General features: G+C 39.3%; 1 protein-coding gene across 1 annotated transcript in view; it reads left to right on the forward strand.

Moving 5' to 3' along the window:
* Positions 1-24,142, forward strand: part of LOC124803212 (DNA-dependent protein kinase catalytic subunit-like) — a 561,762-nt gene that overhangs the window by 350,787 nt on the left and 186,833 nt on the right. The window contains exons 32-33 of the mRNA XM_047264427.1: positions 7,544-7,660; positions 7,763-8,007. Coding sequence (XP_047120383.1) covers positions 7,544-7,660; positions 7,763-8,007 — 362 coding nt within the window. The remainder of the gene's footprint in view (positions 1-7,543; positions 7,661-7,762; positions 8,008-24,142) is intronic.

A 24,142-nucleotide genomic window follows, 5' to 3' on the forward strand; every position in this document is an offset into this window, starting at 1 on the left:
AGAACAGAATTTGACATAAAATGAAAAGCACTGCTGTGTCTGGTCTGTGTTCCATGTTACTGATCTACACCATATGTTATTTTACTGAAAAAGGCCAATGTGTGGCTAAAACTGGTCATAATTAATGGCATGTTGTTATGATTGTGTCTGGTAGAAATTAAAATAATTTTATTGGTAATAGCTCAGATCAGTTTGCTTTGCTGACATTTGTAATCTTAAATGTGCATCTGGAGCAAGATGCTTAGAAGACACTACCAAGTAGGCCAGTCATATCAGGGTGATAATTTTTTTAATGGTAAAATAAGGTGGTATTTCTCCTTCACTCACACTTTACTTTAGCATCCCAAGAGAGAAGTCATGTTAGTGGACATTCTAGATGTTGATGAGGTACATAATATTAGACTGACTGCAGAACTTTTCTCCTGCAGATTCAGATGCACATCTAATGTATTGTATTGTATTGTATATTTATTGGTCCTGTGAATCACACACTGTACAAGGGTCCATAATGATATAGGGCAAGTCAAATAATTTGCAATAAAGTTTAACAGAAAAAAGCTGTTGTATGGTTTTCAGTATACAGCAATATAACTCTAGCATATGGGAATAACATTTCACAAATAAATTTTACACGCACACATTTCATACTTTTGGTCTTGGTTATACAGACACACACATGTATGTAATAGACCACATATAATACACAGATAAATCTAATGTACACATTTCTTATTTTGCCCTTAATTGTGTAAAGTATTTAAATTTTTCACATATTTACATTGTAGATAAAAATTCATCAACACTATAGTAACAATTCTGTAGCAAGTAGTCATTCACTGCAGTATTGAATTTACGCACGGCAGTTATTGCCTTAATTTCTTTATGTAGTTTGTTATACAGTTTTTTTTCCTGCTTGCAAGGGTCCTTTTTGTTTTAGTGTTGTATGTGAAAACTGCATATGTAAATTTTGATTATTTCTTGTGTTGTATGAATGGATATTTTGGTTTTTTAGAGCAATCTTGTTATTTTCATCTACGATTTTCCTTATAAATATTATTGTTTCTAGGATGTATAGGCTTGGTAATGGCAGAATATGAAGCTTTTAAAATGAGGGTTTGCATGAAGATCGAGGTGCTAAGGCTTCCATGGCTCTTATAATTCTTTTTTGTGCAATAAAACAGCTTTTGATGGGTGGTGAATTTCCCCAGCAAATTAAACCATGTCTTAGTAATGATTCTGGTTGGGCATAGTACACATTTTTTATGGCTTGCGTAGATGTGCATCCAGCAAGAATTTTTATACTATAACAAATGGTATTTAATTTACTACATAGGTGTTGTGTGTGTTTCTGCCATCTTAGATCATCTTGGATCCAAACTCCCAAAAATTTGGTGCCTTTTTCAATTTCAAGTCTTTTGCCTAACAGTTCTATGGTTGCAGTTAAAGGCTGTTTATTCTGCACTGTGTGTAGATGTATAGTGTTTGTTTTATGTGTGTTTATTATTAAGTTGTTCATTGCGAACCATTTTGATACTTGTGTAGTGCTCTTTTTTATTTCATTTTGGAGCTCTTCTTGGGTCTTTCCTTTGATAAGTATATTTGTATCATCGGCATATTTAATGTATTTATAGTTAGGGCTGGATGGTTCCAGGTCATTTACAAACAGCAAGAACAGGATTGGTCCCAGTACGGAACCCTGTGGCACACCGTATTTAACACACTGTTTTTCTGATTGATAGGAAGTTAAATTTTTTCCTTCTTTGTACAAGACTTCAATTATTTGGTGTCTGTTTTGTAGATGTGACTTTACCCATTCATAGGCTGGGCCTCTGACACCAACATTTTCTAGCTTTCTAAGCAAAAGACCATGGTAAATGATGTCAAATGTTTTGAAAGATCTAGGAATATTGTTGCTATGTGTCCTTTTTTATCTAATGAATTTAAAGCATTAATAATACCACGAAAAGATAATATTTTTGCCAGACAACCTTAGGGATACATTTACACTCCACATTTACATTCCACAATCATTGTGTTGAAATCCATTATGAAAAATACTACATCACATCCTTAATGCGTGTGGGAAAAATATTATTCCATAAGTACAATGATGCTGTGTTGACAACCAAAATGAAAATATTCATACCTATTCTACTGATCTTTTTTCATATAATAGGAACAGTTTCAATAAAGATCAATGAAAGCAACTTTTGCAGCATGTCTGGGGAAGTTGGACTTTGACATGGAAGTTTGAAGTGGATCTTAGGTGATATCAATGCACTTCATGACAAATTCACATACCCAAAAATATGAATCTCATGATTTATTTTGAACTAAAAATACTCATTTTTGGTGCATTTCAACTTAAGAATAGTTTGTAATCTTTGTCAACCATAATTGACAGTTTCTGAGAAAACTGCACTTTCACCAGAAGTCGTGGAGTGGCGTTATTTGCTCTTAAAGTTGCATAGAGACATACATTTCCCCTAGTCTCAACTACACAAGGAAATGAAGCATTCTGATCGTGCCTGTGCCCCACTGGTACAATTCTGTGTGATGCACAAGGGCCCGACATAAACTGTTACCCACAAATATATGCAGCATTGTTTTGCTGATGGGCCATCAACATGTTCTCATTTAGAAATGATTCAGCCTCATCACCCCAGTTTCCTGTTAAGCTTCACTGAGCTGGTATCTCACAAACCTCTGGAACTTCATTCCTGAAGACGCTTGTAAAAACAGTACCAATAAAGTTGATTCTCTGCTTTTATAGCAGTATCTGTAACATCTGTCATAAACCATGTACAATGCATTTATCCACTGACATACCCAACTCCTTCTGCCTAATTTACATTTTAGATATACTTACTGTCACACAAGAGAAAGGAGGCCTCTAAATTTATATTTTAACATTGTCTTCTTTATTGAATCTTCTCACAACCTACATTAAAAAAGCTTATTCAACTGACAAAGTGTGTTCTACTCACTTTTAACATCAAAATAACTCTACTGCATAGAACATTATGAATAAAACTTAATTCCAAAATTATGGGTAAATCCCAGTTATATTGCAATATTGGGTAAGAATCATGTCAGAACTTAATTACTTACTGAGAATATAAGGTGAGATGTCTGTCTGTCTGAAGATTAGTAGAACATCCTGAATTTTGCCTGTTCTTCATAAGAAACAGTTGAATTGTCTTGTATAACTCCACAGACCAGTGTGCTTTTATTTTATTTCAGTGTACCACAATACCTTGTATTCTGTGATGGGGAAGAGAATTAATAATTGCTCTTTCTGATTGTGTTGTTTGCTAGTAAGGCAGGGAATCCTTAGATCATTGTTTGCATTACAGATACTTGTGCCTACTTTTGTAGGCTACAAACTGTTATAACCTTTCTGGTCGGCGCAGTGTACACAATATTTATGACTGAAAGTGTGTCATTGGAATCTGAGAGCTTGTTTAAAATTATCAGTCACAAGTCTTCTTTTCTGGCTCAGTAGGAACTGAGAGTGATTGATTGGTCTTGGTATTTGATTAATTAATGAGGAGTGAGATATCCAAGTAATGAATTTTTAGGAATCCTTGTGATATTCACTTCCTCTTCATCTATTCAAAGCCAGTGCATTTATCATGCTTCAGTATAGCTGAGAGACCTACTGAATTATTAAAGACATCCTTGACTATGAGAAAAGCCATCATAGGGTTCTGCTTCCCTGTGTAATCCCTTCCATAGTAAGGTTCAACACTGCTTGATAACATACCTACAGTCACCAACCAAATAAATCAGCTGTTGCTTGTACCTATTGTACAAGTACTAATGTCACTTGGAAAGGGGGGGGGGGGGGGGATGGTTGATACATTGATTGGAAATCTTGCCTGCAATGGTATGGATTATCGACATATAAAAGCCAGAAGAAGAATATAGCATTGCTTGAAACATTTATCTCAGAAAAGTACCTTTTGAGAAACATCTGCAAGATGCTAATAACACCCCTAACCAACATTCAGCCACTGGGGCAGCATAAGCCCTTCCAGCAACTGGCACATGTCAAAATTTTTTTCATAATTCTAAAGTGTGTTGTTCTGCTTTATTCATATAAATACAATTTAACACAGTTTGACAACCAAACACTTCCTGTTCTGGACATAATAAAAAGGCCTTCACACCCACATTCATTTCGGGCATTATGCAACTCCCAGTTGAAACATCCAAAATTATATAGAAGAAGCTACCCATGATCCCCATCCCTGTAAATGGTGCTTTATATTAACTGATTTTAAATGTTATTCTGTTTGAAAATATTCTGGAATTGTGAATAGTAATGAACACATTCCTTTCTCATTCTTAATTCAGGATAAAGGTATGTGTAAATACATAGTTTAGTGCAACTAATATAGCCAGGTAATATGAGACCACATGTATAGAAAAGTTAAATATGAGAGATTATAGCCTAGCATCATTATCATATGTAGTGAATATGGAAAAAGGAGGAGTTGCAACATACGTAAAAGCTGGACACAAAGTCAGAAATATTGACTCGTGCACCTTTTTTGTAGATCATAACTGTTACCCTGTAACAGTGAGTTATTACTGCAAAATCTCTCTCTTGCACTTATAACAGTCTATGGGTCCCCCTCTAGGAAACTTTCAACTATTTGAGAAATCTAGATTTATTATTGAGTTACTGTCAGACAAGAAGAATTTTTGAAGATTTCTTAAAAGAATGTGACGGGAAAGAATGAAATGGAACCATCATTTGACTGTTTCTTTTTGATTTCAATTGTAAATTTTCCAACTAGTGTACAGCAGGATAGGAAGACCTTGACTGGCAACACTTTTGTAGACAGTGGTCAGGCTTAAACAATGAGTGAGTTCCAAATCATTATTAATAATGTTCTTTCTGATCACTTTTCACAATTAATGGAAATAAACAAGGTAGCTTCTTACTTGCTCATACAAAATGGTGAATCTTATTAATGAGAACAGGTTCCAATGTTTGAAGAATAAGTTAAGAGGTGGTATGCAATAATATGTATATATAGAAAGACATGAAAGTGTGAAATGCAGTGTATTCCATAGTAAATTTGTGTCAGTATTTGAAAGTATCTTTCCTAAAAAGTTTTTCAAAAAATCCATTAAAAAATTAAGCTATGAATATTAAATTCATGTAAGAGGAGAAGGGAAATCTGAACAGAGGCAAGAATAAGTCAAGATTATATATATATATATATATATATATATATATATATATATATATATATATATATATATATATATATATATATATATATATATATATATATACACCTCCTGACACAAATTAATACTGCAGACAATAAGATTAATAATATATGGGGTGTTATGAAATGGAAGACATGACAACCAGTCAGTGTATGAGATACAATAACAATTAGACTAAATGACAATGTTTTGGCTGATAATTCATAAATTGCAAGTATTTTTAATAATCACTTTCTAAATGGAGCAGGATTATATGGTTCAGTTGAAAAAGGAAGAGAATACATAATAAAAATGCTGTTCCACAAAACTTCAAGCAAATAGAAGTATCTCTAACATCCTTCTCTGAAATTAATAATATTATAAAAATTGTAAATAAAGCTCATGTTGTGCTCATGGAATCTCAAAACAGAATTCTGGAAAGTTGTTTGAACTAAAAAAAGAGTGAAGAGAGGGACATATGTAATGCATCATTGGAAGAGGGAATTTTTCCAGACAGATTAAAATATACATTTGTTAAATTTCATTATTAGAAAGCTGACAAGAAAGACTTAAATAATAATATCCAATTTCCTTACAACATCTTTTTCCAAAATATTCAAACAAGTAATGTACACCACAGTACTCTTCACAACTAACCAGAAACAAACTTAGCATATCTCAGTTTGGATTCCAGAAAGCCTGCTCGATGGACAATGGTATTTATACAATCAGTTATTAAATAGTACAAGCCTTGAACCATAAAATATTGCCAGTTAGTATTTTTTGTTACCGTTTCAAGATGGATATTTGTGTAGATTTTATTACTCTTGTGTAAAAACCCAAGTTTTATGAAATTGATGGCTTTACATGCAGCTGGTTTGTATCATATTTAACAGAGTGCCAAATGTTGTGCTGAATAAGTCAAACAGTATTAGAAGTGCAGAAAATTTTAGTGACTGTGAAAAATCTTAGTGACTGTGAAAAATCTTAGTGATTCAATTTTGGTCAATTCCTACTCCTCAACTTCCACTTAACATTCACCGAGCAGAATAGGTACTTTTTGTGGATGAACTAGTGTTATAACAAAACCCCTTAGAGAGAAAGCAACAGAAGAGATTATTAATGACGTGTTTAAAAGTACACTGGTGTGCAAAACTTAAGTACGAAAGCACCTTCTGCGTGAGGTGCCACTGCCAAGTAGCACAAAACTTGGACCATATGTAGAAAGAACTGCTACAGTATAGTACAAAAGGTAACTGAAAAGAGATACACAAATAGATGGATATAAATGACACCTTTATTCAAAGACAGTAATTATGCTGAAGTCACCGCAATTCAGGTAGAACATGGTTCTTAATAGGGTGTGAGATGTCCATGAATAATAATGCAGGCTCTGCAACATGCTACCATGCTGGACACAAGGCTGTTAAGGAGTTCTTGTGGTATGGTGTTCCATTCCACAACCAGCACTGTTGACAACTACTGGATGGCCTTTGGTGCATGTGGACATATTGCAGTACATCTTCCCAAGGCTTCCCAAATGTGCTCAGGTCAGTCCATTCGCTGAATATCCTTTTGTTCCAGGAGCTCCTCCACTTGCGCTGTCCGATGCACTAACACATTGTCATCCAGAAAAATGCAGTCAGAACCGAATGCATCCCAGAAAATGTGCACATGGGAAGGAGTGCAGGTTCACAATAATATTGACCAGTGAGTGTACCTTGCTCAAAGATTTAGAGGTCAATTCGCCAATGCAACATTATTCTTTCCCAGCCATACTACCTGGATCACCAAAAACAATTATGTTGGACAATGTTCCTCGGCACATTACATGTTCCCACCTCTTGCTATTTGAAGGTATATCCAGCATTCTCAAACATGATTCTGTGATTGTATTGGCTGCTGACTTTTGGATCTGCATTATGGGGTGGAGAATTGTAGGACTGGCCTTGATTAGCTCAAGCGTGCACAGCACACACAAAGCAGCTACTCCGGTTGTAAACTACACATGAAATGTACGGGGAAGTATTTCAGTACTATACTCTCTATAGATTGCTCTTTTGCACAGTTGTGGAGTGCTTTGAATTATTGAGCAATAGAAGGGGAGGGCAACAGATTTTGATAGAGGTTTGTATGTCATGTCATTCAGCACTCATTATTTCCAACATTAAGATGGGCCACATAGTTTTACTGTTCTGCCACACACAAGTACAGCATCTTTTTCTACAAATTGTAGAGTTGAACTGATCATTATGTTTCTGTCTGGTTTTAGTAATTATTTATTTTTCAAAGACTGTTGATTTGTATCTTTTTTCAGTTGCTGAGAGCTATCAACAAAATCCAGCCTTCACTTTAACCAGTAGTTCATTATTTTCAACTAGAAGTAATACTGCACCACAAAATACAAAATCAGGTTCTTCTGCAGCACTTCAAGGTCAGATATTTTTGCTAATAGAAGTCTATATTTGCATCCTTTTACGGAATGCTTACCTGATTTTAATTTCTCCATAATAACACCACTTCATTATTTATGCAGGGATTAGTGAACAAAATGTAAGTACTGACAAACTTAAGCGAAGATTTCTAAGAGATGAGAAGAAAATTGGCTATTACTTTGCGAAAAGAGAGGTAAGACGCACCATGAAGATAAAGGAACTCCAAGCAGAAAGGTCTAAAAAGGAAGCAACTGTATCTCTGTTTCGGAAATATCGGAAAGGAGACCTTCCAGACATTGAAATCCAATTTTCAGCATTTATTAAGCCTTTGCAGGCCTTAGCTAAGGTGAGAAGATGATTCTATGCTTTAGGCTATTTTTGTACTGTAATATGTGCTTCTTTGCTTTGTAATCTGTCTGCGTAAGTTTTGTTAAACTAAATAACAATAATATTAAAAGGACAGATTCCTACTGATCACATAGAAGAGGCACTGACTGTGCCTACACTGGAGAAAAAAAGACTAGATATTATAAGCTGTTCAGCTAAATCTTTCATCAGACATAGACAATGCGATTTTTGTTGGGGGAGGGGGGGGGGGGGAGGAGAGCGAGAATACAGAAGTAATGTGGTGCAGTGTCAGGTGCGTGTGTGAGTGCTGCGGAAGGTGGGGGGGGGGGGGGGGGGCAGAAAGGACTATGCATGTGCTGTTGGGGTAGAGCGCATGTACAAGACTGGAGTGGAAGCATGGAAGGGGATAGAGGCAGCTAAATGATATATTGCAAAGAGAGTTCCCATCTGGACAGTTCAGAAAAGCTGGTGTTGATGGGATGAATCCAGACATCACTGGTTGTGAAACTGTCATTTAAGACAAGCACATCATGTTGGGTGGCATGCTCAGCAACTGGGTGGTCAATCCGTCTATTGGACACAGTTTGGTGGAGCCCTCTCATGTGCACAGACAGCTTGTTAGTTGTCATGCTTACATAGAATGTAGTACAGTGGTTGCTGTTAAGTTGGTAGGTCAGGTAGCTGTTTTCATAGGTGGCGTTGCCTTTGATGGAATAGGAGATTGTGCCAACCTCCATTTGTCACACACCAGGAGAGTAGCAAGTAACATAATTAGCTTTTTATGTGTGTTTTATAGCTTACTTCTGAAATTAGCAGTAGTAGGATGGTGTGTGTGTGTGTGTGTGTGTGTGTGTGTGTGTGTGTGTGTGTGTGTGTGTATACAGATTCAGGAGGAGCTGGCCACAGTTCAAAAAAGCTTAAGATAGTGTGGGCTGTGGTCAGCTGCTGCAAATTGCTGCCTCACAGTGTAGTGGCAGCGAGACTCTGGTGCATTGTATGGAGCACCTCAGGTCTCACTTGTCCACCCTTAAGCTCTTCTTCTAAGGTACCACACAGCATACCTGACATAGGATCCACCTCCTATTGTATTGTATGTGTTGTCACTCGAGGTAGAGTGTCAGTGTGGGGACTTGCTGTCAGGTCTGGCCCATTCACACTGTGGGTAGGAGCGAATGACTGCTCCTTCAGCAGGCTCTACATCTACATCTACATCCATACTCCGCAAGCCACCTGACGGTGTGTGGCAGAGGGTACCTTGAGTACCTCTATCGGTTCTGAGTGGGCAAATACGAAGAGGTGTCTGCCGGTTATTGGTAGCTCTAGTACCAGGAGATTTATAGAGCCCATTAGGAAAACAGTGTCTAGTGTTGGAAAGGAGTCCAACATGGGCTCGGTGTATCCGCCATGTGAGACTCATCCAAGATGTGGAGAGACCCTGTGTGTGGGTATCAGTGGTGCAGGGTGCAGTAATCTGCATCTTGATGGCTCATGTCGGCACCAATGATGATTGTCACTTAGAGTCAGAGGCCATCTTTAGTCATACAGGCAGCTGGCTTCACTTGCTGGATACAAGCAGAGCTTACAATTTGGATTATTGTACCCTGTACTGATGGAAGTACCTTTATTTTGAAGCAAGTGGATAGTCTCAACAAGAGCCTCATTGATTCTGTGGTGCTCTTGGCTGCAGTTCTTTTGACCATTGTCAATTGCATTGGAGAATTGTAGGATTCCAGTTGATATGTCAGTGTGCATTACATGCAGAAAGCAGCTCATCAGGTTGCAGAGCACTTACAGAGTGTACATGGGGGTGTTTTTGTCTAGTTGATAGTGTGCGCATGCAAAGTAAAGACACTTTTACAATCAAAACTTTAACAGTAAATAGTCGAAGCATTCATAACAAAATTCTTGAATTTACTGGATTCCAGGAAGTTGTCACACTCAGATTAGCCTCTGAACTGAGGGATGAATGAAACCTGAAGTAGTCAACTCCAACATGTTTAGTGAGGAGTGGAACGTACAGGCTGTATCAAACAGAATCATGATAATCATAACTATTATGTTGTTTGACACATGTGCATGAACAACTATAATACTGGAAAGAGCAAACTCTCAAGTTTTACACGGTTCCCGCTACATGGCAGCAGGGTATGTCAACTTCAGTTCTAGTAAAACTTGGTTTTGGAGCAGCAGTAAATGTTTTGTGTTATACGCTTTGCGCAGTGCGGGTCAGTAATAATGGTTCTGCATGACTTTCGTACTAGGTATGGTGTGGATTCTCCTACAGCACAGAGCGTTAGACAATGGCATCAACAATTCCAAAATTTAGTGTGTCTTGTGCAGTTTCATGAGAAAAGGTGTATGATCCATTTCTCTTTGCTGAGAACACTGTTACTGGAAGCACATATCTCCATATTCTTGAACTTTCTTTTCCCACAGTTGGACACTGATTTGAACAATTTCATTTATCAACAGGATGGGGCCTGCCACACTGGCATCTGGAAGTGAGGGGATTTTTGAATCAAAGGATTACTGGACCATGGATCAGTCACACTGGACCAAATGATTCAGCATTACATTACTGGCCACCAAGGTCACCAGACCTGACTGTATGTGATTATTTCTTGTGGTGGTTTATAAAAGACTCTATGCCCCTCTGTTACCAACAACTGTGAAGAACTGAGACATCGCATAACGGCAACTGTGGAACCTGTAACTCAAGACATGCTCACTGCAGTTGCAAACAATTTGAATACCACATTGACGTATTCTGTGCATTTCAAGGGAGGCATATTGAACGCCTATGAAAAGTATGAAAAAAACTTTGTGTCTCCCATTCATCAAAAAACAAAATTCATTGTATATGTTTATTGGTTTCAGAAATATAGATGTGCCAAATCGGATGATTCTTTTTGATACATGCTATATATCAATTAGACAGATAAGATGCTCTAGGAGGTGTAGTGTTCATTGCAGCTCATAAAAATATTGTTTATTCAGGTCAAAACTGATTCTGGCGTTATCTGGACACGACAAAGATGCCTAACTCAACTCAACTCAGTAGCACAGAAATACCCAGTCATGCAATATTAGTTGGCGGTGACATGAGCCTACAGAGTATAGACTGGGATGTCTATGGAATCATTACAGGTGGTATGGACAAACAGCCTTCTGAAGTAGTTCAGAACATAACATGCCTGACCTTATTGACAATGACAGTATAGAGACAGGAATTAGTGATCATGATGTCATCTTGATGATGGTTACTAAAGATAAGAAATCCACCAAGAACGTAGAAAGAGTATTTGTGCTCGAAAGAGCTGACAAGCGGTTGTTAGCATCCTGCTTAGACTTTCATTGGACATCATTTCCCAGTATAGAGGGACGATGAGGAATTATGGCCAAAATTTAAACTGATTGTTAATCACACCCTGGAGAAGTATGTGTTGAGTAAGCAAATTTATGGATGGGAAAGACCCACTAGGGCTTGATAACAAAATTCGGAAAATACTAAGAAATCAGACATGGTTGCACATTCTGTTCTAAAAAGAAAATGGAATTGTTGAAAAGCAAAAGTTAGTAGAAAATTGTGCGTCTATAAAAATATAATGAGTGAAGCATGCAACAACTTCCACTGTCACCCTTGGTAGGAGATCTCGCCGAGAACTTGAGAAAATCCTAGTCTTGCATAAAATTGCTAAGTAGTGTGATGGCTTCTGTCCAGTCACTCAGCTACAAATCTGGTGCAGCAATAGAAGATGGTAAAAGAAAAGCTTAAATTTAAGAAGTCAGTTTTGCAGGGGTACCATACAGAGATACTGCTGTTTGACCATTGTACTGACTCCCATATGGAGGGCGTGGTAATAGGTGTATCTGGTGAAGAGAAGCAGCTGAAAGAATTGAAAACAGATAAGTTGGCAGGTCTGTGTGAAATCCCAATTCAGTTTTGCAGTGTACTCTATGGTATTATTGGCCCTTTATTAAATTTCCTTTGGACAAAAAAACTTCTGCCCATAGCTCAGCATGGATTTAGAATTGATTTTTCATATTTAACTTAGCTTGCCCTTTTCTCATATGATGTCCTGCGAACCATGAATGAAGGACAATGGGCAGATTCCATATTCCTAGATTTCCAGACAGTGTTTAACGTGGTACCCCACTGTAGTCTCTTAATGAAGATGTGGAATTACAGAATAGGTTCCCAGATATGCGAGTGGCTGGAGGACTTCTTAAGTAATAGATTCCAGTATGTTGTCCTTGATAGCATGCATTCATCAGAGATGAGGGTATTGTCAGGAGTGCCCCAGATGAGTGTGGTAGGACCAATCTTGTTCTCTTTATAGATAAACCATCTGACGGACAGAGCGAGGAGCAATATGCGACTGTGTGCTGTGGTATTGTCATTGAATGACTGTAAAAGGATATAGACTAACTTAGACAGAATTTGTGTGTGGTGTGATGAATGGCAGCTTGCTGTAAATGCTGAAAAAAAAATTAATACAGATGAGTAGGAAAAACTATCATATAACATCAAATATAGTATTAATGATCTGTTGCTGGACAGTCATGTTTATGAAATGCAAAGCAATATGAAATGGAATGAACAGGTAAGGACAGTGGTAGAAAAGGTGAACACTTGACTTCAGTTTGTTGGGGAGAACTTTAGGAAAGGACAGCTCTTCCATAAAGGAGACTACATGCAGACATCCATTGCAACCCATTCTTGAGAACTTTTTTAGTGTTTGGGATCCCTACCAGTCTGGATACAGAAACATGCCAAAGAATTAAGCAGCACGCTGCTAGATTTGCTACCGGTAGGTTCGATCAGTACACATTACAGAGGTAATTTGTGGACTCGAAAGGGAATCCATGGAGCTTAGACAACATCCTTAGAGTGAAACACTATTAAGAAAATTCAGAGAACTGGCATCTGAAACTGACTGCAGAACTATTCTTCTGCTGCTAGTATGCAGTCTGAGTGAGGACTGTGAATAGAAGGAAAGAGAAATTAGGACTTGTATGGAAGAGTATAGATAGTTGTCTTCCTCTCACTCCTTTTGCGAATGGAATGACTGGTATTGGTACAAGGTAATCTCTGCCTTGCACATACAGTGGCTTGTGTGGTATGTATGTAGATGTACATGCCAGTGTAGACAAAGATACCTGTGACAGGACTAGAGTAGGTGGTAGTGGGTGGATGTATGAGACAGGTGTTGCATCTAGATCTATTCCAGACATACGTGCCATGGGATGATCATTTGAGTGGTATAGACATGGACAAGGATATGGCAGGCATGGGTTGGATTGGCAGCGATATACCACTGTGAGAGGGGGGGGGGGGGGGGGAGAAGGAGGATAGTGGGAGAGATAATTCTCATCTCAGGACACAAGGACAAACGGACAAATAGTCAAAACTTTAATGGAGGAGGTGTTTAGTTTTTCCAGTCCTGGGTGGTTCCGAATCTTGACTGGAGGAAGGAAGGGGGATGTGCTTATTTTTATTTGTTGCTGGCCGGTGGGTATATTGGGGAAGGTAGGTGACTGTAGAGACAGTGTGCAGGAGCTTCGTTTTTGTGTTCCTGGACAATGTCAGGAGGATAATTTTGTCCCTAAAGGCCTCAGCTACACCATCAACATAATTGGAGAGGGACTGCTTCTGATTGCAGATGCATTGACTGTGGGTAGCTAGGCTGAGTGGGAGGGACTTCACAGTGTGGAACAGATGACAGCTGTCAAAATAGAAATATTGTTAGTGCTTGATAGGTTTGATGTTGACAAAGGTACTGATGTAGCCATCCTCAAGGTGGAAGTTGATTTTGAGGAAGGGAGCTTGTTGGGCTGGGAGCACCAGGTGAAGCGAATGAGTGAGAATGTGTTGAGATTCTGGACAAATGTGATAGGGTGTCCATACCCTCAGTCCAGATCCAGATTGAAATGTCGTCATTGAGTCTGAACCTAATAAGGGGTTGGGGTTCTGGTTGGTTAGGAAGGATTCCTACAGATGTCCTACGAATAATTTGACATAAGATGGTGGCATTTGGGTGCCCATTGCTTTAGCATAGATGTCTTCAAACAGGAAGTAATTGTGGGTGAGGATGTAGGTCATCCTGGTGACCTGGAAGGAGGTTTTAAGTTTGGAGTCAGTCAAGCATTGCAAACTTAGTGTTCAGTATCACCAAGGCTATGGGCATTAGTGATGTTAGTGTAGAGAGAGATGGCATTAATGGAGACGAGCACAGCAGTGGATGCTAAAGGAACAGTACTTGTGGAGAATCCACATTTGGTAGCGTATAATACCTAGCAGTCTTTTTTTCAGTGTGTCTGTGTGTCATTCAACAGTTCCACTATGTGGTGAGTACCAATCTATCCTTTTCATATTGTTGTTATTTCATCTTGGATATTCCATTGTTTGATTTTGTTAAACTGATAGTGGTTGAAGTTGCCCAGATGTCATAAGTTAGAGGCGGCATTGTTATATTTAGTACCTGTCAAAATGCAGGCACATGTTTTGCAAATTTTGGTTTAAAATGTGGGACAATAAGACCTGATATTTTTAAGCAAAATCTGTCATATAAATTCTTGGTAGATTAAAACTATATGCCAGACTTAGACTCGAACTTGGGACCTTTGCCTTCCATGGATAAGTACTCTACCGACTGAGATATCCAAGCATGACTCATAATCTGTTCTCACAGCTTTACTTCCACCAGTATCTAATCCCCTACCTTCCAGACTTCACAGAAGTTCTTCTGCATAGCTTGCAGGACTAGTAGTCCTGTACGTAAGGATGCCATGGAGACATGGCTTAGTCACAGCCTACGGTATGTTTCCTGAATGAAACATTCAGTCTTCAATGGAGTGTGCTCTGATATGAAATTTCCTGGCAGATTACAACTGTGTGCCAGATCAAGACTCAAACTCTCGATCTTCACATTTGGTCGGCAAATGCTCTACTAACTGAGTTACCCAAGCATGACCCGTACTCACAGCTTTACTTCCAACAGTATCTCATCCCCGACCTTCCAAACTTCACAGAAGTTCTTCCGTGAAATTTGGAGGATTATCACTCCTTTTCATATATGCACACATTTCAATGCAGAGTGAAAATTTCATTCTTGAAACATCACCCAGGCTGTAGCTGAGCAGTGTCTCCGCAATATCCTTCCTTCCAGGAGTGCTGGTCCTGCAAGTTTCGAAGGAGATCTTCAGTGAAATGTGGAAGGTAGGAGATGAGGTACTGGTGGAAGTAAAGCTGTGAGGACAGGTTGTGTGTCATTCTTAGATAGCTGTCAGTAGGCTACTTGCCGACAAAAATCAAAGGTCCTGAAATCAAATCTCAGTTCAGCACACAGTTTTAATCGAACAGGAAGTTTCATATCAGTGTACACTCCACTGCAGAGTGAAAACTTTGTATCTAAGTTGGTTGAGTGGGTTAGTGTCGAAGGCATTATACTCCAGGTCAGCAGACTTGTTTGAAGGACCACTCAATATTTTTGTGGCGAAAATAACATTTCAGTATTTGAAATAATAATTTTATTTATTTGATTTTAAAGATTTTCATATTAATACTAAATTGATTTTTGTTATGTGTATATTAGAGAAAAAGGCAGTAAAGGTTTATGATGACATATGAGTAGATATTATTTTAACTTTAATATAATTTTAATTTATACTTTCTGTGCCTTGTGAAAACTTCAGAAGTTAGGCCATGTGATTCATAGTTCTAATCTAGTGCGATGAACACAAAAATGGTAAATTCTTTTGCGTGTCAACAGGGATTCTAATTATCCCCAGTACAGTTAAATGACAAAGAATATTGAAGTTGATTTGATTTTCAAGGTACACTTGACACCCATGAGTGAAACAGTATATATCACATATATTTGTTGGTAGACTACTTCATAATTCCTTATGGTTGCAAGGATTACAAAAACATTAACAAAATGTGTTAAAATTTCCTAAGAGGTAGCTTTCTCTACTTCTTGTAACCGGCAGTTATCACATGTCAATATAAGAAAATATTGTCATCCAGTTAGTTTGTCTTTACAGAGAAATTAAAGTCTGAAACAAATGGCTGTCCATTACATCAACTACCATCCAGAATAATAACAGAGCAGTAATCTAAAACCAGACTCATTTATAAAGTCTTTTTCCAAGATGAAGTCATACATAGTCATATTCATCAGTTATTACCATGTTCATCTAATGCCTGCTAGGTAAATCTTCTTTTGTTCTTTATTCAAATAGTCCTTTTCTTTCTCATTGTGTTATATTCATATTTGACATGTAAAAATAAACCCATATTAGCACATTATACCAATTAGATAATATCTTATTTATTAACTGTACCTCTTGTTGTTTCATATATATTTTGTGACTGATAAGCAACATTCCAAAATAAACCAAATGTCGCAGACAGCACTGAATGAGTGGAGTCACTGTATATTACAAAAGTGCACTTTACATATTATGTGCAGAGAACATGTCTTCTGCCCACAACATTTGCCACCTCTGTGGTATACCAATGTGTGTCACCTATTTCATTAAAATACATCGTTACTTGCCCTACACAGGTTCACAATCTTCTCATTAAAAATTATCAGTGTCTCTCCAGCTTGTGTTAATTACTTACGCTTCTGTAAAATATATATCACAGTTTTAAATTCTGCCAGCTCAGAACAGTACTTGCAGAGAGCCCTCACCATCCATTATATATGTATTTCAATTTATTCTTGACCAGTTTCAGTTATTTAAAAATAGGTCTGAGATGCCAGTCACCTGTTAACTTTCAGGAGTGTAAATGCCATTTATCTAAGTTTTTCATGATATGCCAAAATATGCTTATTTTACATTCCACATTCTGCCATTGGTACATTAGGTATATTAATGTGTCTCCTATGAAAAGGCAAACAATGGGAACTCCAGGTTGGAATATCAACAATATAAGGAAAAGATAAATTTGTACTTGCCATAAAGATTACATGTTGAGTTGTAGACACATACAATGGAAAGTCATTTATGCATTAGCTTTTGGCCAAAGCCTTCGTCCGAAAATGAAACACACACACACACACACACACACACACACACACACACACACACTCATTCATTCACATGAGCAAGCATACCTCATGCACACATGACCATCATCTCTGTCAGCTCAGACCGGAATGCAGTTGTCACATGGAATGGAAGCAGTTATCTGGCAGTGTGAAAGGACCAGACTGCCAACAGGAACAGTGCCAGGAGACTGTGGAATGGGGAGGTATGTTGGCAGTTGGTGGGTTTAATGTGGACAGAGGTGTCGACCGAGCCATCAGAGACAAGAGGGTCAACATCTAAGAAGATGGCACACTGAGTTGAGGAGTGCCATGTGAAGTGGTTGGGAAGGAATGAAGATAAGGTGTCTTGGCCCTGAGCCCATGTTATGAAGATCTCATCAATGAACTGAACCAGACTAGGGCTTTGACATTTTTGGAGGCTAGGAAAGTCTTTTCTAGATTTTCCATCATTAGGATGGCATAGTAAGGTGCCATGCTGATGCCCAGGGCTGTGCTGTGGATTTGTTTGTATACCTTCCCTTCAAAGGATAAGTAGTTGTGAATTAGGATAAAGTTAGTAGCATGTATGAGGAATAAGCAGTGGGTTTAGAGTCTGAAGGACATTGTGAATGGTAATGTTCAGTTAGCGGTAAGACCATAGGTGTAAGGGATGTTAGTGTATAGAAAAGTGGTGTCTATAGTTAAGAGTAGGGATCCAGACGGTGAAGGATTGGGGATGGTGGAGATGGCCCTCACAAACTTGGTCCTGCAAAACCGCATTTCCATGGCACAGGCATCCCAGAATAACCTCTGCTTCTCCACAATATACTGCTGCTGCGCAATCCCTGTTACATGCATCCCGTTTCTCCAACTGAATCCCTTGCCCTTCAGCACCTGGGGAATCATTCCAGACACCACCTCCATAAGTTATCCAATTTGCTGACACCACCTGCTGCTTCGGAGCACCACTATAACCCCTGTCCTACCCAAGTGTTCTGTGCCATCAACCCCTCATAGCATGCACACCATGCCCAGCTGACCTTTTCAATTTGCCACAGCCACCAAAACTCCCTACAAACACTTCACAAAATGCAGAGTCGAAACATTCCCATAACACTGTTGTTAACCTTTCCAACAAAACCCTCAGCCCCACGGAAGTTTCTGACCTATCCAAAGGCCACACCTTTAGCCCTAACACAAATTTAACTTTGTTGGACTTGGTAAAGACCTACCCTTCTCCCAATCTGTGCAATGCAAACATTCCTTGTCACCGATTCCTCAAACGAAAGCCAGCCTAATACCAACATTGAACTCTGCCTCTCCCAGTTCATACCACCATCCAACTATGATCCTCCTCACCTCCCACCAAACTACTTCCTGGAATTCCTTACCTCCAACTTGGCCTCACCATCCTGCCCTGTATCCCTTCCTCAGAACACCAACCTTTCAGCTGAAGAAAGGACAACCATACACAACATTAAAACAAATCCTGATGTAATCATCATACCTGCAGACTAAATTTCCACCTCCGTTGTTATAAATTGTAGTGACTACTTGGTGGAAGGCTACTGCTAATTATCTGACTACTCCACCTTTAGACTCCGCCAGAGTGATCCCATCCCAGAAGCCCCAACATAACCTTCAGTCCCTGCTTAAAGTCATATGTCCTTCCCAGAACCTTTCCCCTGAATCCATTTCCCTCCTCACCCTTATAATACCCTACACACCCAACTTTTACATGCTCCCCAAAATCTGCAAACCCAACATTCCTGGATTCCCCATTGTAGCTAGTTATTGTGCCCCCACTGAAAGAATTTTGGCTCTCAATGACCATCACCTCCAACCAATTGCTCATAATCTAGCCTCTCATGTCAAAAGTACTGAACATTTCTTTCAAACTCTCCATCATCCCCAGCCCTTTAGCTCCTGGATCCCTATTAGTCACTGTTAACACCACTTCCCAATACACCAACATCCCTCATGCCCACAGTCTGGGTCTTTCACTACTGAACATTACGTTTCCCAACATCCTTCAGACTCCAAACCCACTACCTCATTCCTCATACACCTTACTAACTTCATATTAACTCTCAACTACTTCTCCTTTGAAGGGATGGTACACAAACAAATTCACAGCACAGTCATGAGCACTTGCAAGGCGCCCTCCTGTGCCAACCTGTTTATGCCCCATCTAGAGGAGACCTTCCTAGCCTACCACATCACCAAAGCCCTAGTCTGGTTCAGCTTCATTGAGATCTTTCATGATCTGGGCTCACGGTCAAGACACCCTATCCTCAATCCTTCACACCCTCAACACCTTCTTTCCGTATGCTTCACCTGATCCTCCTCAATCAAGCATGCCACTTTCATGAAAGTTGACCACCTCTTTTGTGATGGCTCCATCCACACCTCTGACCACAATAAATCCACCAGTCACCAACAGTACCTGCATTTTGATGGCAGTCATCCCTTCCCCAATAAAAAATCCCTCCCGCACAGCCTGGCCACCTGGGGACAACATATACGCAATGACAAGAACTCTCTTGTCCAGTATGCTGAGGGTCCCACCAAGGCCTTAACAGATAGGCAATATCCCCATATCTAGTTTGCAAACAGATCTCCCATGCCTTTTCCCCACACACCACCAATCTCCTCACTACCCCAAAAAACCAATTACAAACAAGTGCCCCTTTGTCACCCAATACCTCCCTGCACTGGAACGACTAAACCGTATCCTTTGTCAGCACTTTGATTATGTATCGTTATGCCCTGACATGAGGGACATCCTACCCTAGATCTTTCACCCTCCCCCCCCCCCCCCCCCTCCCTAAAGTAGTGTTCTGTCACCCACTGAATCTCCATAACATCTCATTTCATCCTATGCCACTGGAAATCCCAGCCCCTTGGCACAGGGATCATATTCCTGTGGAAGACCCAAATTCAAGACCTGCCCAATCCACCTACCCAGCACTTCAGAGGCCAGGCTACCTGAGAAAGCAGCCATGTCATATACTAGCTCTGCTGCCATCGTTGCACAGCTTTTTATGTTGGTATGACTACCAACCATCCACCAGGATTAACAGCCACCACCGAACTGTGGCCAATACTTGATTTCAGTGGCTGCTTCACTACTCAAGCTATCTGAATCCTCCCCTCCACTACAAGCTTTTCTAAACTGGGCAGATGGGAGGTATCCTTACAACATACTCTCCATTCGTGATATTGATCTGACCTCAACCTACGGTAACACCCTGCACCCAACAGTTTTCACAGCATCTGTCCTATTGCCTCCTCCCTGTTCTCATCCCCTCACCCTCCTTGTCTGCCACCCTCTGCAAACACACGCACCGATCTTTCCCCTTCCTCACTCCTCTCTGTTTTTGCTACATGCCTCCTGCCCAACTCCACCCCGCCCCACTGGTGCCTGTTGGTAGTTTAGTCTGTGCACACTCCACCAGACAGCACCCTTCTCGCCACCTTATGCAACAGCTGCATACCGATCTGAGCTGCCTGAGGTGATGGTAGGTGTGCCCGAGTGGTTCTAGGCGCTTCAGTCTAGAACCGCGCGACCGCTACGGTCACAGGTTCGAATCCTGCCTCGAGCATGGATGTGTGTGATGTCCTTAGCTTAGTTAGATTTGAGTAGTTCTAAGTTCTAGGGGACTGATGGCCTCAAATGTTAAGTCCCATAGTGCTCAGAGCCATTTGAACCATTTGAGGTGACGGTCATGTGTGTACGAGGTGTGCTTGCTTATGTGAATGAATGTGTGTATATTTCCTGTGACCGAAAGCTTAATATGTATGTATATTTTCATTGTGCCTGTCTGCAACTCAACATGTCATCTTTATCGTGAGTAGCAATCTACCTTTTCCTCTCGTGTCCTCTATGAGAAATATGCATTTTTGTTCCAACAGATGTTAAATTTTTCTTCCAGTTAATGATGATTGAAATAATAGAAACTGGTCAAAAATAAATTTAAATATATACAGCTGATGGCAAAAAAGTGTTTCTATAAATATCTTACAGCTGTAGCAAGTTAATTACAGAAATTTTTTATTAAAGTTTCTCTCCAATAAGTAGCTTACAATATATCAGATATATGTTTATTGGTGGAAATACTTCTAACTAACGCAATGTTCAAAGTAAAGTGTGCTATACATCACCAATGGTAATTTCAATAATATAGTGGAAAGTTTAGATTCTTGCTCATCATGTAGAGGAGATACTGAGTTTCAGACAGGCATGACAGAAGTATTGCTATACGTTTGAGCTTTCAGTCACAAGGCCTCCTTCTAAAGTAGAAAACACACACACACACACACACACACACACACACACACACACACACACACACACACACACAAAATACATAATCACTGTCTCTGGCCTCTGAGACCTAAGTTGCCAGAAAAAGTTTCATGTTCATGCAAGAGTTGATCTTGTATGAATGTGTGTGTTTTCTGCTTTAGAAGAAGGCCTTGTTGTCAAAAGCTCAAATGAAAAACAATATCTTGATTTTTCCTGTCTGCAAGTCAACGGGCCATATGAATAAACGGAAGCAAATGCTTTTCCTTCAAATTTCAAATCTCCGGCTTTGGCATTAGATATATTGTATTAATAAAAAGAAGCTCTGATTTCATTTTGGAAGCAATAGCTTCTAAAATGTGAAGGCCAATACTCATGTTTGCAGTGTGCAGATATGCTCAACTGGCAGCATCTGTACACCATGTAAAATGCTACAGACCATGCCGATTTCCACTTGGAGAGCACTGTAGAACTCATTTCAATGAAGAAATTGTTAAAAGGTTTGTGAATCATTTTCTGTTAGCCACAGGGAGAAGAAGAGGCAGAGCGCTGCCGTCGAAATAGAGGATGAAGGTTTTCCTGCGGTATGCGGTTGATCCAGGATTCCAGTCTGGCATAGCAGAAGAAAGGGTTTCATCAAACTACAGTTAGTAAACAAATGGGCAGTGCTCCTAAAAAGATAACAGAAAACGCTGACCTGTTGATCAAATTTCCTATGCCAGCACATGAAGTGGCTGTGGCAAAAAAACAAGTGGCTAGAAAAATGTACATTTCAAAGTGCTATTGGTATGGCTGACTGTACACATGTGCAGATTCCAAAACCTATACACTGTGATGATGAATATATCAATAGAAAGGGCTATTCTAGTATAAATGTGCATGGTACATGCAATACAAAGGAATGGTTCACCAGCATTGAAAATAGCTTGCATGGGTCAGTACATGACAATCAGACATGGAAAAATTCAAGCATCTGGGAAGTAGTACATGAATTTAAGAAAATTGTTCTGTTGGGTGATGAAGGACATGGCCTAGATCCCTGATTAATGGTCCCCTATTATAATCTACCAGAGGTGAGTCACAAAACATTCAACAAGGTTTGAAAAAACGAGGGGGTCATGATAGAATCTTATTTTGGTCAGCTGAAGAAGCAGTTTCTTATTTTACAATATGTGTGTAGAGTTACATTACCAAATGCCCCAATAATTGCAGTTTTATAATAAAAAGGATAGTTACTACTGACCATATAGTGGAGATGCTGAGATGCAGAAAGGCACAACAAAAAGACTGTCGGAAAGTTAGCTTTCGGCCAACAAGGCCTTTGGTCTCTCTCTCTCTCTCTCTCTCTCTCTCTCTCTCTCTCTCTCTCTCACACACACACACACACACACACACACACACACACACACACTTGTGTGTGTGTGTGTGTGTGTGTGTGTGTGTGTGTGTGTGTGTTTGTGGGCGCGCGCGCGTGTGAGTGCGTGCGTATGTTGCTACCTTTGATGAAAGCATTGTTGGCCGAAAGCTAACTTCCCAACATTCTTTTTGTTGTGCCTTTCTGCGACTCAGCATCTCCGCTACATGGTGAGTAGGAACTATTGTTTTCATTATATTGTTACACTCCATCCTGGATTTTCCATTGTTTAGCAATTATATCTTGCTGCTTTGTACACCATAACATTGCAAAACACCAACAGGATGAAGATTTTGAAGATCCTGCTCAGGATTTTCATGACAATGTCGATAATGAAGAAGAGTGTAACTGAGATAAATTCTTGGGAGAGCATGTGAAAAAAGACAAGAAGTTGCAATTGTAATACAAAATGCAGGATTTTGTGTTATTTTATATATGAAACTTTACAAAATTCCTGAAGAACAGTATATATATTACAACTAGTTTCAATTTCCTACTTACTCTTTCACATTGTTTTCATAGTTCTCCTTTGCATTAAGTAAGATGATTATCATAGCTTCTTTTTCCATTTGCTTCCTTATTGATTTCAATTGCTCTATTACTTCAGCCTGTGTAATTCTGTGGTAATGAGCTACTTTGTTCAGCCTGTTTCTCACAAACATTTTGCTTTCTCCAAGGATGGTGGCTTGTCATATGAACTTGATCTAGTCGATGAGGATAATGGGCCATCAAGAGGTGTCATGTCTGTTCCTTGTTACATATATGTATGCCAAAGACAGAAATTGTTTGTATTTTTATGAAGATATACTTTACAAAGTTAATAGCTGTAACTGTCCATCGCAAAGGGGTACAAAATGTTGGCAACCTAAGTTAACTCTAGCTGTGGCACTGCAGGCTACTAAGTAATAGACGTGGCTCTTACATATCAGAATAAGCTCATATAATTACCATAATCAACAACCAAATTGTCATTTATCTCGATGAATGAAGCATTATAAATAGCACATAATAATAATAATAATAATAATTATTATTATTATTATTATTATTATTATTATAACAATAACAGTTGCCGGCCGAAGTGGCCGTGCGGTTCTAGGCGCTGCAGTCTGGAACTGCGAGACCGCTACGGTCGCAGGTTCGAATCCTGCCTCGGGCATGGATGTGTGTGATGTCCTTAGGTTAGTTAGGTTTAACTAATTCTAAGTTCTAGGGGACTAATGACCTCAGAAGTTGAGTCCCATAGTGCTCAGAGCCATTTGAACAATAACAGTTATGATACAGTAATAAGGAGAGAACATATTGTATTTGTCTTGAAAAACCCTCTCTGCAGGGGATAGCGTTAATGTTGCCTCAACGTCACTGCTCCTGAAAA

Source organism: Schistocerca piceifrons, chromosome 1, assembly GCF_021461385.2.
Source record: "Schistocerca piceifrons isolate TAMUIC-IGC-003096 chromosome 1, iqSchPice1.1, whole genome shotgun sequence".
Taxonomy (NCBI): Eukaryota; Metazoa; Arthropoda; class Insecta; order Orthoptera; family Acrididae; genus Schistocerca; species Schistocerca piceifrons.